This window comes from Nuphar pumila, chromosome 7, assembly GCF_984573655.1.
Source record: "Nuphar pumila chromosome 7, dmNupPumi1.hap1.1, whole genome shotgun sequence".
In the NCBI taxonomy this organism is placed as follows: Eukaryota; Viridiplantae; Streptophyta; class Magnoliopsida; order Nymphaeales; family Nymphaeaceae; genus Nuphar; species Nuphar pumila.
Window position 1 is genome coordinate 8,016,476 of NC_143255.1, and position 16,494 is coordinate 8,032,969.

The 16,494-nt window shown below is 40.4% G+C and overlaps 1 protein-coding gene across 1 annotated transcript; it reads left to right on the plus strand.

The window, feature by feature from the left end:
* The first annotated feature begins 12,360 nt into the window (after positions 1 to 12,360).
* Positions 12,361 to 14,451, plus strand: LOC149831030 (GRAS family transcription factor). Its single transcript, XM_090011957.1, has one exon. The coding sequence runs from the start codon at positions 12,782 to 12,784 to the stop codon at positions 14,291 to 14,293; it is 1,512 nt and encodes a 503-aa protein (XP_089868083.1). The 5' UTR covers positions 12,361 to 12,781; the 3' UTR covers positions 14,294 to 14,451.
* Positions 14,452 to 16,494: the final 2,043 nt, after the last annotated feature.

Here is a 16,494-nt window from a genome sequence, read left to right on the forward strand (position 1 = left end):
TTTATCACCAAACCCTGCAGGTCGGGTCCGGGTCAAACCGGACCCATTGACAACCGTAGCCCCAACCATGACAAAGTCTCTCTCTCTCTCTCTCTCTCATTTTCACTTCAACAGTTGCAACCTCCCCATTTGAAGCCAAATCGGTTCCACATCCCTATGTCATCTTTATCTTCATACCCCACCATGGGATTTAATTGAAGCAAGTTGTTTTGATCAAATCGGACTCTACAAATGTGATCTACATCATTCGTTTAGTGAACATCTACATTTTAATCCCCGAAATTTGACACGTGTTTAGGATTTTTTGGCAACTCAAAATTAATTGTTGACAAAATACAAAATTTTGTTATTTAAAAAATCATATTTTTCAATGAAAAAATACAATCCAAGGGACGATTCTACTAAATCAGCCATGTTAAATCCATCTATAGGGTCATATTTGATCAAAACAACTTGCACCACTAGATTTAAGAGGGGTACCAAGATGAGGGATTATATAGGGGATGAGTGGAAGTGAACTGATTTGAGGTTGAGCTCTAAGTAGGGATGTCCATGGATCAAATATATCCTATATTTGACCTGATTCCAAATCCAATTAATTGAATTTAGTTAAAAAACTGAATTTGATAGGTAATTGGATTTGAATTCAGTTTAAGATTTCAGAACTGAATCGGACAGATACTTGAACCTGATTATATACTTTATTGGATTTGGTATTAGTTTTTTTTCATTCAAATAATTAGTCGGATTTGGTATTAGCTACATCGGAACCATTTACAGCCCTAGCTATAAGGTTTGCTCCCCTTTATAAAATACTATATAGCAAGAGTGCTATCCTTTTTAAAGAGAATTAAATAGGCAATGACAAGTAAAATGAAGGGTTCTTTTTTTCGTTTTTACTTTGGTGACAGGTGAGAGACTAGAAACTTGAGAAAGTAGAAGTTGTGATTGTGAATGACAAGCGCAACTTTGTGATCGATTTTCACAAGATTTAAGGTAAAAATAGGCAAAAATAATCATAGTTGGCATTCACAATCAGAATTATTATTTTTTCATATTCCACTAACCTCGAGAATCACAGGGCATTGCAAACATGCTCTCAGTTCCTATCGATCCATTAGGTGGTTTTAGTTAGAAGTCCTTTGGGATAGGTTTCGTTTGGGTATAGGATGAACAAGGGCTATAGAAAGACAGTGGGTGGGGTGGAGAGGATGTGTGCTCACTTCATCGCTGATGCAGGAGTATAAAGGCATATATCCGGGTCCACATGGTTCATTGGATCATATGATATCTATATTTTTTTAGTTTGAATACTTTCTTATTATGGGTCATTGTACTAGATATTGAATTGAAGTAATTGATTTATATCTTATTTGGGTAGTTTAGTAAGATTGGGCTTTGCTTTCTTAGTAAGATATTTATCTAGATAGAAAACCTGATACATCTGAGATTGTACTATCTTATCTGTATATTGATGAAAGAGGAAGAATCCATAGTGGAGTTGAGATTGATATGAGAATTTGTTATTTTCATTCTATTTCAGTTATTTTCTGTTTTTAGTTTATTTTTTATTATTCTAATGAATTCTCTGTCATTTCTCTTATATTTTTTGTTTCTCTTAGATAAATTTGTAGTTTGATGGAAGTTTTTTTAATACCCATTTTGGGTTTACATCAACTGGCGTGACCTCGATCTTGCCTACGATGCTACGAAGTTCAACTCAAAAGAAATTAAACCCAAAAGACAAGCATGAATTTAGTGAGAATAACCTTGCATGAAATAAACAGAGATATATATACACAGATTCTATGGCGGAGATGAGCGTCAACTCGCTGACCCATTTCTTCCTCTCCTTGTTTTTTACACCGTCTTTGTGGTTCGTAGAAATTGAGTGGGATTGGAAGAAGCACAAGCAGAATTAAGACTTGAGAGCAAGTCTTATCCAACCCGAGGAGAATGACGCAAGAGCGGAGCGACATATATCCGGGTCAACATGGTTCATGGGATTATTTGAGATTTATATTTTTGAATTTGGATATTTTTTTATTTTGAGTCATTGTAATGGATATTGGATCCAATTAATTGATTAGTATATCGTTTTAGAAGTTTAGTACGATTAAGAATTGCTTTCCTAATTAGGTGTTTATTTATATAGGAAACCTGAGTCATCTGGGATTGTACTATCTCATCTATATATAGATGAAAAGGAAGAATCTAGAGCAGAGTTGAGATTGATATGAGGAGTCATCTGGGATTTTATTTCAGTTATTTCTTTTTTAATTTATTATCAATTAATTTAGTGAATTTCCTGCAATTTCTCTTATATTTTTTGTCTCTTAGATAAATTCGTAGTTGGATAGAAGTTTTTCTGTAAACCCATTTGGGGTTTACATCAATCTCACACTAGAAACACATGCATCAGTAGAAATTTGAGAAATCCTGTAGGGGATCGGGCTATCTAAGGAGGGGAAAGATTTGCAACAATTGTTTATATGTATAAATCAATAACTTAGCAAATCTTTTTATTTTTTATTTTTTGGTAAATTTGATCTTGTTGAAATGATCGCATGCATGATCTGTATACTGTGAAAAATCAAAATTGTGATCTTAGGATTCCAACAAATATTGAGTAGATTTTTCAGTGATCCAAAATTCGATGCTCATAAATGCTTCAAAAAATTTCAACTCATAAAAACATATTTTTTCACATCAAGGGCTGATTCTTAACAAATTGACCATGCTGAATACATCTATTTGTTGGATTGAGTCAAAACGGTTTGCCAAAGTAAATTGATTAATCAAATACTTTTAACATCGATTAATGTGTGGCAAGAATTTGATTTTGTATATAAATTTATAATAAAGAATATTGTGACTGTTATCCGTGTGCACCTACAGCAAAAATGAGTACCTAGTCAAAGGAATCATCTGAAGTTCAGATTAGTCAAAACTGCAAATCACGTACTATTAAAAGTCCCATAATATGGTTTCAGTTTTTATGTAATCAGCTTGACCAACAGGCTTGTTCGGAAGGAGCAGCTAGTGCACATTACCTTGTGTTGGGACGTTGCAGGTTCGAAACCCAATGGTATAGTTGTATGACTGGTAAGGGGTCTGCCTAACCCCAGCTTGCCTTTAAAAAAAAAGCTTCAGCTTGCAAATCCAATAATAATAATATTAATATTAATGAAACAAGTCAGATTTTTCGAAAAAAAATAAACAGTATTGTACATCTTATCATATGAGGCGTAGTTACGTGATCGAGAGCGAACAAAAAAGATGCCTTGGATGCCGTTCATTTATTATCATTTTAGGAAGCCTATCAAGTCAGAGGCACTTCTGAGTTCTGACAGTCATCGTCAGAGATGCCTTGGATGCCGTTCATCTATGATATGAATCACAACCCAAACACCATCGTTTTTCTTTTATTTTTCAACCGTTATGTTTTGTGTTTTTTAGATGTCGTTCATCTGGATAATGAACGGGTCTGAATTTTTTTGTGGGACCCAACTGTGAAATAAGCTGTACAAATGTGGTTTTTGAGTTGCCCTCCGTCACAAGGATAAACGGCCAAGACACCTCTCACCTGATCATATCTCATCATTTTATAACAGTTGTCAACCGGAAAGGCAAAGAAGATTGTCCTAGCTACATGATTGAGGTGGGACCCAAAAAGAATCTGTCAAAAGTGATCCCAGCATTTTTATCTTGCAGGTAAACGCCCTTTCGATATGAAAAAAAAAACAAGGAAAAAAGGTCAGGTAAAGATGCCTATTTTGTCGAATTAAATTATTTTTAAATTGCATCCAATTTATTCAAGATATGTATGACTTGGAGATCTGCCTTACAATATTGGGAATGGTTTAAAATGAGTGCCTCCGGGAAGCCTTATTCAATGTTTGATGGGTGCCGTTCATTTTGAAGATGGACGACATACAAGTCAAAGATGCCTCTGATCTAATCCTCTCTCAACTTCTTGGCAACGGTGGCAGCAACTTTTCTTTTGAGAAAGTGCTCACCCTGACCTTAAAATCTCTAATAAGAGGGATTGGATCAAGGTGAGCAGTGCTCACTTGACTCTCTCTCTCTCTTAAAGAATAAAGCCTTAAGGCCCTTATTTGATATTAACTTTCTCAAAACATCAGTCCTACAAATGGAATATCAATAGGTATTCATGTGCAAAGCCAAATATAAACCATTTAATTGGATTTGAAACCTTATCACAAAAAGGAAATGAAAGAAACTAGATTTCATGCTGGATCAAATCTTATGTAAGTTGAAGCTCAAGAACACAAACACATGCACACACTCACGGTTTTATGTGGTTCAGTCAGGCATGCCTATATCCATGGTAATCTCTCTCTCTCTCTCTCTTATTTTCTCTCTATGTGTTCAACGTTCTTCTTGAGAGAGGATAGGTTTGTTTATAATGCTCATTTGATTACAAGATGAAATAGGTTTTTGAACATTCCCTATCCTGATGATCTTGACTCTTAAGATTACTTGTGTTTAGAATTATCCTTTAAATATTTTTTTATTCTTAAGAGCATTATCTTTCTTGAAGTTGGACTCTTGATTCTTCTTGGAGTCTTGATCTATCTTGAAACCATGTGGGCTCACTAGAGGATGCCCTGCACGCCCACTTTGATCATCTTCTTTATCACCCTCTGCAAGCTCATTTCCCGAGCAGTGCGATTGAGCTAGAATTAATGTCTTTGCCTAGTAGGTAGAGGTTTGGTTAAAATATATGTTAGTTGATCCTTTGACACAATGAATTTAACTTTAAATTTCTTTTTTTTAATTTATTCTCAGACAAAGTGAAAATCTATTTTAATATGCTTCATGCGCGCATGAGAAAATGTATTTTTTGTTCAAGTATGTGGCCCTAAAGTTATCGTACTATATTATTGGGATGTTATGTTGCTTAGCATGTAATTCACGTAAAAGATATGCTAACCACGTGAGCTCAGACACAACTCTTGCAAGAGCTTTATATCTGGCCTCGGTGCTTGATTTGACATCAATTTGTTACTTGGACGAGTTTCAAAAATTAAGTTTATGCCAAGGAAGGTTAGGTAACCACCAAGGGAGCATATATCTATCATTTGGGCATCATATTCAGTCAGCATTTGTGTACCCTGATCATTGTAAGGATTTACTTTTATGAATGTGAAAATTGTGCATTTGTCTCCTTAAGATAGCAAAGGATTCTCTTGATATGGTTTCAATGGTCTTGGGTTGGAGCATTCATAAATCGACAGGCTTTATTGACTGTGTAAACAATATTTGGGCGTATAAATGTGATATATTAGATTGCTCCAACGATGTTTCGCTAATGAGTGGTATCCTCGAATGGTTCTCCTTAGAACTTAGACAAGGCAACGTTAATTGCAACTGGAGTAGTTAGAGGTTTGGCCTTTAGCATTTGATTTCTTTTGAGCACATCCACAATATATTTCTCTTAAAAGAGAATCAATCCATTTGACGAGGGAACTGCATCATTCCCTTGAAAGAAATGCAGAGACCCGAGATCTTTAATAGAGAATTTTTTTCCAAACTTATTGATCAAGTTCTGAACTTTTACATAAGAGTTTTTGGTCACAATAGTGTCATCAACATATATAAGGATAAATAATATAAATTTTTTACTTCTTTTAATAAAGATAGACATGTCAACCTTTGACTCAACAAAGCGTAGGTAGATGAGATAATTATAAATTTATTCAAACCAAGACTTAGGGAGCTTATTTTGACTCATATAAAGCTTGATTCAATTTGCAAACATAACTGGATATCAATTATTTTCAAACCCTTGTGGTTGATCCATGTAAACTTTTTTCTTAATTGTATCCATTATAATTTGTTCTATATCCAATAAAAATACATGACTTGGTTTTGGGAGACAATTTTAAAGAATTACATTATACCAGCTAAGGATAACAAGTACATCCGAACACTCTTAAAGAAGTATAGTCAGGAATTTGTTTAAGAAAAATCTCATATAAAGACTTATTATCAAGATTAGGACTAAGAAGCATGTTTATAAGGTAGGTGGTAGTTCTTAAAGTATATACCTAAAACCTGTTACAACATGTCTATATTTTCTTTCAACAATCCCATTTTATTGGAGAGTATAGGAACAAGAAATTCAATGTTTAATACCATGTATTTAAGAAACTTGAAAAAAACAAACTAACACTACAAGAAAATTGTTAATTAGCGACGAAAATTTGCGACGGATTTTTTCCGTCGCAAATTAGCGACAAATTAGCTAGAGAAAACTTTCTTCATGAATCTGTCGCTAATTAGCGACGGATTAGCGATGAAAGTTGTGTCATCGCTAATCCGTCGCTAATTAGCGATAGATTAACGACAACAATTTTTCGTCGCTAATTCTCAATACAAGAAAACCATTTTAGCGAGGGAATTTTTCCGTCGCTAATTAGCGACGGAAAAATTCCCTCGCTAATTTTCGATTTAAACCGAGCGCGAAATTTTCCCTCTCTCCTCGTTCGAAATTTAAATCGACCGCGCACGATTTAAACCGCTCTCTCCCCGTCGAAGAGCGCGCTGGAGAGCATGACGGCGATGAGGCAGTTTCACGGAGGACGGCGACGCCGGCGGACGGCGACGCCGGCGGACGACGACGCCGGAGGACGGCGACGACGGAGGACGACGACGATGGAGGACGACGACGACGGAGGACGGCGACGACTTCGAAGGACGCAGTTTCATGGAGGACGGCGACGTCCGAGGACGACGATGACTTCGGAGGACGCAGTTTCACGGAGGACGGCGACACCAGAGGACGGTGACGGTGACAACGGAGGACGGCAACGACTTCGGAGGACGCCGTTTCACGGTGGATGGCGACGAGGCTGAGCGATTGTTGGAGGACGGCAATGCCGGAGAGCACCGGTTCACGGAGGACGATACAAGTCTGTGCAATGCCTGTCGGGTGCGGTATAAGTCCGGCTTATTGCTGCCGGAATACCGCCCGACAGGGATCAATTTTTTTTTATTTTTTTTTAAATTTAGCGACAGATTAGCGACGGATAATGTCCGTCGCTAATCTGTCGCAAATTTGCGACGGAATTAACGACAGATAAGTTTTTCGCCAATTAGCGAGCAAAAATTCGCGATGGCCTCTATCCATCGCTAAGCCGTCGCTAAACTGTTTAGCGACGGATTTAGGTCGTCGCTAATCCACAGGTTTCTTGTAGTGTAAGAAACTCACCACCCCCATCATTCTGGAAAATTTTAATTTGAAAACCAATTTATTTTTTCATAATATTTTTGAAAGTTTCAAAACAACTCAAGGTATTAGATTTTTTACTAAAGGAAACAACCATAAAAAATAAGAATAGTCATCAACAAGTAGCAGATAATATATATGACCTTTTCTAGAAATCACAGGTGCAGGACTCCGCAAATCAGCATGTATAATTTTAAGAGGATGAGAAGCAGCAATCTTAGATAAACTGAAAGGTAATCTATGAGTTTTTTCAAGCATGCAACTAGGGCATAAATCAAATAAATGCAATTTATTTCTAAATAAGTGTCTAAAACTAAAAATATTCATTATATTGTGATTTGGAGGTTCAAGTCTGTAGTGCCATATGTTAGAGGAAGTATCTTTCTAAGCATGAAACATTTCTACTCCTTTTCTTAGTTTCTTTATTTTTCTAGTTTCAGATGTATAGTCCTCCTTCACTTCATCCATTTAAGAGTGCAGCCCTATTTTTCAGATCCTTAACATAGAAACACATTGGGTGAAACTCAAAAATATAATTGTTATTATGTGTAAAGTGAGTAATATAAAATAATTTTTTCTTGATTTGAGGAATAACTTTCGATGGGAGTTTTAAGTTACATGTAGTGGATATAGAGAGATTATCATAATTACCAAACATAACTGAATTCGGACTCTGATATTCTACCTAGGCTGTCATGCCCTCTTCTTCTACGGCCATTTGATAAGTGGCACTTGTGTCTGGTACCAATTAGAGTTTCCAACTAAGGACATATTCAAGAAGACAACAAAAGCTTTAGGAATATCTCATCACTAACATGTAATATGATTTCTTTTGCCAAAAAACTGACAAATAACCCTTTGCTAATTTGGATTTTTTTTCTGATTACTATTACCTCTGTCTTGATTATTTTCTATAGGAAAACCACGATCATGACTTAACTCTGACTACGACCATCGCCTTTTTTAGCAAAGAAAACAGTAGTAGTAGAGTCTTAAGAAGATCTTTGACTTATCAACTGCATCATTTTCTCTTGATTTAATAGCATACCATATAATGTATAAAAAGATGACAACTCATCAAGTGTAGTAATAGTGGTAAGAAAGTTCTTATATTCATGAGTGAAGTCATTTAAAGTATAATGCATCAAATCATTATCACTCACAATTTTATTAATAGCACTTGGTGAATCGACAAAAAAATTTAACATGATTTAAATATTTATCACCGACTTTTCTCCCTTGCTAATATCTTGGAGTTCTTTCTTCAGTTGCATGATTATAAGGCTAGATTGAGAAGCATATGCTTTCTCAAGAGCTACCCATGTATCCCTAGCATTGTGGATTCTAACAATTTGACTGAGTACAACCTCAGACACAACAGCCTTAGTCCATCTTAAGGCTAGCTGATCAGACCTTTTTCGCACAAGATATTTAGGATTTATAAGGCAAATTTCACCTTTCTTAGCCACACTTAAATATTTTTTTAGAACAACACATAAGCCATCAACAAATTTAATCAAATCTTGACTAAACATAACTGATTCAATCTGAGATCACCCCAACAAATAATTATTGCGATCAAGTTTTACCAAAACAATGCTTAAAAAGGTGTTTCATTAGATTGAGATATTGGAAACCAAAGATGCACTCATGGATGATGATACCAATTTAGATAAGGAATTGATGATGATGGGTACACAAACTTCTTTAACCCAAGGACGATCCCAAAACAAGGAAGAACACACTCCCAAAAGCATAACTCTAAATAATTAATTTCAATGCTCGAGGCATGCACAACCTCAATTATGCATACGTAAAACACACAAGCAAGACTCACCTGACAAAGTCTATGCCTGGCGAGGATCCAATTGAAGAAGCAACACAACATAGATTGACTATCTCAATATGTAGCTTGTGGCTCTGATACCATGAAAGAAAATAAATATGATGTAGGAACAAATCTTACGTAAGTTGAAACTCAAAAACACAAAACATGCACACTCATGCTTTTGCATGGTTCAGTCAGGCATGCCTACATCCTTGATAATTTCTCTCTTCCTCTGTCAGTATTCTTCTTCAGAGATGAGAGGTTTATTTATAATGCTCATTTGATTACAAGAGGAAATTGGTTTCTTTAATATTTCCTATTTAGATGATCCTGACTCTCAAGATTACATATATTACTTATGCTAGTGCTTCATAACTGACAGATGAGTGTCACAATTGATTGTATATAGTGTGGTGTCATTGGTCGTTGAATGTCTTTTATATTATCAATGACATCCAAAAACGGGCAAGGACGACACTTATGACTTATGTGAGCCTTTCATACTTCATATTAAACCATCTTAATGCTCCGTCTACCGCATGGGCAACATGGAAAAAAGGCAGTGAGGCATCCAATTAAGGATGGCCATCACATTCATGGTGATTTGAAGATGAATGGCATTTGGGCCACCTTTGAGAGGCATGATCCGGTACTTGCGCCAAGTACTTTGCTAAGTACTCGACCTACTGGCCTGTCACCCTAAGGGAAGGGTGGCCTATCCTTAGGCCATGTGAACCTGGGAAAGGGTGGGCCTTTACCCCAATACATGTAGAAGCCATGTGGGATGGTCGGTCTAGCCTCCAAAGCACATTGCAGCTTCAACTTGAGGCCAAATACTTTGCCAAGTACTTGGGCCCATGTATTAGACCTGCTCTTCACCTCCCTCAATGTTGTCAAGAGCCTACTTGATCTGGTCTTGTTTTTTTTTTTTATGGACAGAAAAAATACCTTTGGAATCAGAGACAAAGTCACGCTGGTTACGTCTAGGGATGGCAGTGGACCAGGGGAAAGCGGGGCCCCGCCCCGCCCCGCCCCGCCTCACCCCGTTTGGACCGGGGGAAAGCGGGGCCCCGCCTCGCCCCGTTTGGACCGGGGATGAAGGGTATGAAACGGGGATGGAGGCGGGGGTGGAGGATAAAATCCATCCCCGCCGCGGAGGCGGGGCGGGGGTGGACGTGCACTTTTCCCCGCCCCCGCCACGATCCCCGCCTAATCCCCGCCCCAACCCCGCCCCGACCACTTTTCCCCGCAATATCCCCGCCCCGCCTCGCCTCATCCCCGTTTGGACCGGGGATGAAGGGTATGAAACGGGGATGGAGGCGGGGGTGGAGGATAAAATCCATCCCCGCCGCGGAGGCGGGGCGGGGGTGGAGGATAAAATTTTGAGGCGGGGCGGGGGTGGAAACCTTGTCCCCCGCCCCGCCCCGCCCCACTGCCATCCCTAGTTACGTCTGGCATATTTACGGTTGCTTTTCCAACAGTGTAAAACCATGGTGTACCCCTTGCCCCAAGGAGCTGCCCAGCTTCGGTTGAGCAAGAGCTTACCCCTTGACTTTTAACCCTTGCCCTCATTAATGCAACGGATTTGGCACTTATAGGAATGGAACCTGACTACTCGTCTTGTGGCCAAGGCCCCATCTACTGCACCAAACCCCATAGAGCTGATCTGGTCCAGTTATACCGAAATGAATACATAGGAAAGATCTGGGCCCGCACTTATATATTATACTTAAAATTATATATTTTATATATTACTCTTAATAATTCATATTTTATGTATATAGTTTTCATCCATTCTTCTCTTTCTATATATATTTTATGCATTCTTTTTTTATATATTATACTTAAAATATATATTATACAAAAATACAGATTTTTATCTATACAAGCTCTTTTGAGCCAAGCTAAACACCCTGTGTTCGGGCTCGACTCATTTACGCTAAACGAGCTCCTCATAGCTCAGCTTGCCAACGAACCGATCACGAATAGGTTTGTGGTGAGCCGAACCGAGTTGAGTTACGAGTGATCGGTTCGTTTACCGGTTTACCAGATTTAATTGATAGAGTTTGTTCATATATCAAAATATAGTATTTTGATGTATGACCACTTCCTACCCTTGCACCTATTGTCGGTAAGCTCAAAACCTAATGGTCTACATGAAGAGAGCAGATGAGGTTCAAAGTAATTGCACAAAAGAAAAAAAAGTGATGTTCTACTTGGCTGCACAACACGTGTCTGATTCAGACTATGAGTCCCGCAAAATTTAACCAGTTCTTGTCATGTTTGGTGAGCGACCCATATAGAGATGATGCATCTCATTCGATTTGTGCAAATTACAAGCGAGGACTCACTAGGCAGCCTAAGTGTTCATGTAAAAAAGAAAAGTGTTCATGTAGTGACAAATGTTTAAAACCACAAAATTATGGCCATTAAGAAATCAAATTATTTTGTTTTTGTATTTTTATCAGCAAAGAATGATAAATTAAGAAAGCAAAACAGTAAAAATATGTAAATAATAAAAATACCATTTTCTTATAAACATAAATATCACAATATAATTATGTTATTCTTGTCCTCGCACTAATATCACAATATTTTGGCCGTTTCAAATGACAACTAAAATGTTGCCCTTTTTTGTGACATTTTCAAAAGGGAAAATATTGGGTAGACTCTAGAGCACCTACTCTCTAGCTCAAACTCATAGGTTGGAGTTTTGTTTCATCAATTTGACATACAAATGCATTCAACATGATACATTTACTAGGTAATGCTCGGTGCTGATTTTCTCAATCTTGAAAATTTGGCACTACAGTATGTTGAATCCTGAAGCCTCTAAAAGATCAGTAATTGGATGATGTGAAAGATGTTTTAGAGCTTGATCTACAAAAAAAAAATCAAGAAAATGTGTTGGAACGAGCTGTTTCCACTAGATGGCACGGTACAGTCGAGGGTATACAATCATTTTTCCATGTCCGAATATTGCTGATATTTGTCAAGATGGTTTGTTTATCTTCAGTGGGTACCCACATAAGTTCAGATGGCTATGTGAGGGGAGCGTGCATGAAACTCCCACCTGATGAAACAACATATAGAATACTTGTCGTTCACAAAGAGCCCTGCTGTCGTGATGATGATCGAACGGTCAACAGCAGAGGCTCATATCGCGTGCATGGGCACGAGAGGCATGTAAGCGTGACTCACTAATTAGAATAGCAGAGGGTGCTGTTATTGCTGGGAGCTGGTAAGACCGAAAAGATTCTTGCATAATAGCGATTGGAGAGGTAAACGACAAGGATCATCAGGGAAGGGACCAGAAGGAAGAAGATTCTGGCTTCCCCCTTATCATACTGCGTGTGATCCCACTCCCCCAGAATTTTCTGCCTGACACTCTGCTCATCTAATTCATCGGATTCTGTTGGTTTGGATCTCTCTCTCTCTCTCTCTCTCTCTCTCTCTCTCTCTCTCTGCGTGTTATTCATCGGACTCTCTCTCTCTCTCTCTCTCTCTCTGCATGCGTGTTATTCATTGGATTCGGTTGGTATGGATTGATTGGTCTCTCTCTCCCTTTCTCTCTGCGTGTTATTCATCGGATTCGGTTGGTATGGATCGATTGGTCTCTCTCTCTCTGAAGCTTATGAAACGCGCACACCCACTTGTCTGATTCTGAGACAAGCTCTTTTGCCTCTCCAAAAAGACCAATGATAGACAGTCTTGGTCTAGGCTATTTCCCTCATTGTTCTCCCTATTGTTCCTCCCTTCCCATGGATGATTCCACCACCTCTTCCTGGTGCCATTTCCTCTCCTCAAACCTCACCTCCAACTCCCAACAACCACAGACCTCCCTTCACCTAACCAAAAGACAAACCACCCACCACCACCATAAGTCACTTTCAGACGATAGCAGCAAAGAAGAAGAGGAGCCAAGACCAAGAGGATCACCCAAGCGGAAAAAGCTCAAACCTATCCAAGACTCGGCGGAGATGCGAGCGGCGGAGGAGGAGGAGTCGACGGGGCTGCGTCTCCTAAGCCTCCTTCTCCACTGCGCGGAGGCGGTGGCGATGGACAGGCTGGAGGAGGCGAGCGACCTCCTCCCGGAGATCTGCGAGCTCTCCTCCCCGTTCGGGTCGTCGCCGGAGCGGGTGGCCGCCTACTTCGCCGAGGCGCTTCAGGCGCGCATCGTGAGCTCCTTCCTGGGGATCTACCACCCCTTAACGGACCCGTCCCTCACCTCCGCGCAGACCCAACGCGTCCTCCGCGCCTTCCAGTCCTACAACGCCATCAGTCCCCTCGTCAAGTTCTCCCACTTCACGGCCAACCAGGCGATCCTCCAGGCCTTCGAGCTCGAGGACCGGATCCACATCATCGACCTCGACGTCATGCAGGGGCTGCAGTGGCCGGGACTCTTCCACATCCTCGCCTCCCGCCCCCGGAAAATCGCCTCCCTCCGCATCACCGGCGTCGGAAACTCCGCCAGCTCCCTCGACGCCACCGGCCGCCGCCTCTCCGACTTCGCCCTCTCCCTCGGCATCCCCTTCGAGTTCCACGCCGTCGAGGGCAAGGTCGGGAGCATATCCGACGTCGCTTCTGCGTTCAAACTCCGAGCAGGAGAAGCAGTAGCGGTTCACTGGATGCACCACTGCCTGTACGACGTGACGGGATCGGAGGCCGGCGCGCTGAGAGTTCTGAGAGAGCTCGGCCCTCATCTGGTGACGATCGTGGAGCAGGATCTGAGCCACGGAGGGAGCTTCCTGAGGAGGTTCGTTGGGGCGCTGCACTACTACTCGGCCCTGTTCGACGCCATCGGGGTCGGAGGGGAGGGGACAGAGGCGGAGCGGCACGTGGTGGAGCAGCAGGTGCTGGGGTGCGAGATCAGGAACATACTGGCGGTGGGGGGGCCCAAGAGGAACGGAGAAGCGAAGCTGGATCGGTGGGGGGAGGAGCTGAGACGGGCCGGGTTCAGGGAGGTGTGCCTGGGCGGGGGGAGCCCCGCCGCCGCCCAGGCCACCCTCTTGCTGGGGATGTTCCCTTGGCAGAGGGGTTACACCCTCGTCGAGCAGGGCGGGTGCCTCAAGCTCGGCTGGAAGGACCTCCCCTTGCTTACCGCCTCCGCTTGGCAGCGCGCCAACGGCGACGATTTGAGCGCTTCCGGCCGTCACCACGCCGGAGCTTCTGCTGCTGCTTCTATGTTGCAACAGCAGCAGAGACGATGAAAACCGGCCACTTTTTTCGCTTGCTTTCTGCTGCTGTTTTTTTTTTACCGCTTTTCGAGGGAGAAGAAAAGCAAAAAAGAGAGGGATTAGTTTTGATTTTGCATATGTGAATATTTTAATTTTACTAACGTCATAGCGATCAGAACGAGGTTTTGTCCTTTTTCTCTCTTTTTTTTTTTTTTTTTGATCATTGCGTTTGCGCAGTTAAAAGAGTTGCTTCCTTACGGCAAACTTTTAGCGTACGGCGCGACTTTACGTTAGGTATTACGAAAGAGTATTAGCCGTGCTGCATAGGGCTGACAAACGAACCGAGCAGCTTGTGACTCGGCTCGGTTTGGCTCGATCGGTTCGTATAGCTAGAGAGCTCAGCCACGAGCAGCACATTGGTATTCAGCTCGGTTCGGCTCGAGAGAGCTGGTATAGTTAAAATATATATTTTTATGTATAATATGTATTTTAAGTATAATACATAAAAAAGAATGCATAAAACATATATAAGTAGAGAAGAATGAATGAAATATATATATATATATATATATATAATATATATTAAGTGCAATATATGAAAATATGTATATTCCATGTATAAATAAGTTGAAATGTTTTTACACCAGCCTGCTCGTGTTCAGCTCATCTTATTCACTCATTCAGGGATGAGCCGAGTTCAGCTAAAAACAAACGGGAGCCGAGTCACAAGCTCAATCCGCTGGTAAGCGAGTCGAGCCCAAACATGGATCCCCTGTTCGCTTCATTCCACTCATTTACCAACCCTAGCTGTGCATTAATGTGCAAGCTTTAGACGGACCGATAAGCGGCTGGAACTAGAGCTGGGAAACGAGACAAGCAGCTTACCATTTGGCTGGGCTCTTCGAGAAAGCTACAAACCAGTTTATTTAGGTAAATGAGCCGAGAACCAACATAGCAAGCTTGGCTCTGCCGTTTAGGCTTATTTTATATATTGTATATTTAAATATTATAATACATATTATATATCCTTAAAATTGCATATTATATATGTTTTATACATGTATTCTACATATATTTATATATTTTATATATTATCAAGCTTTAAAACACTTAAAAACAAACTCTTTTAAAAAATTAGTAAGCACATAATAACCTCAGGCTCGGATCGGATCGGCTCGGCTTGTGACGAGCTCATGGGCCAGTCAGACCAGGGATGTATATATCCTAACAAACTGAGCCTGAACAGATCAAGTTCGGCTCATGTGACTAGTTTATCAGCTCTAGGTTGGTAAAGGAGTAGAACGAGCCGAGTTGACGAGTCAAGCCGAGCTGACAAGCCCAAGCTAAATAAGCAAAGTCTGAGCTAATTCATTTTTTTTTGAAAAATATATTATTTCAAGCTAAAAATAATAAATTCTGAATTCTAGACTTATTGAGTGGGGCTCACGCTAATTCTTTTACACAGAAAATACAGTGATTTTAGGTGTAAACCTGCTGCTCGTAAGCCATACACTTCAACTGTTTATTTTAGTCTACGATATATGATACAAAATATATTATTATCACTTAACTAGCCGAGCCAAACACCTATTGTTCTTTTTTTTGTCCGTCGGGCTGATTTTATAGGAGTGTCAATGGGTCAGGTTTGACCCGGGCCCGACCCATACCAAACCCTAGGGTTTGGGTTTGGTGATAAATAAGAAGGCCTGATTAAAATTCGGGTCTGACCCTAAGGCTCCGATTAATATATAGAGCCGGTATGGATTGTGAAATTTCATACCGGACCCCGGTTCGACCCGAGTGCCAATTAAGATCCACAATTTTTTAATATAAAACTATTATTTTACATGGTCTGGTTCATGTAATCTTTATAGGATTCAGGTATGGTTTCTCTTATAGTGGGTCTGAATAGACCTGGGTCTGGATCCGGTACCATCATCTCAAATGAGGTTTGGGTTTGATTCTACCCCAAGTCGGAACGGAACCAAACTCGACCCCGTTAACACCCCTATTATTTTATGGATTTGAATGAGTTCTTTACAAGCCAAGCACGATCCGAACCACAGGCAGCTTATCTAGTTTTTTATTCCCGTTAACTGAACTTCTAGAAACATCAACTTGGTGAAATTCATAGATCGTTCCTATAAAAAAAGTTGGACTTTTTTACGACCTACCACCATTTGGGATTCGAACTTGCAACGTCCCAACGCAAGGTGACGTGCACTAACTGCTCC

What these genes read in the sequence shown, in the direction of transcription:
- LOC149831030 (XM_090011957.1), top strand. Translation starts at nt 12,782, where the DNA reads ATGATAGACAGTCTTGGTCTAGGCTATTTCCCTCATTGTTCTCCCTAT.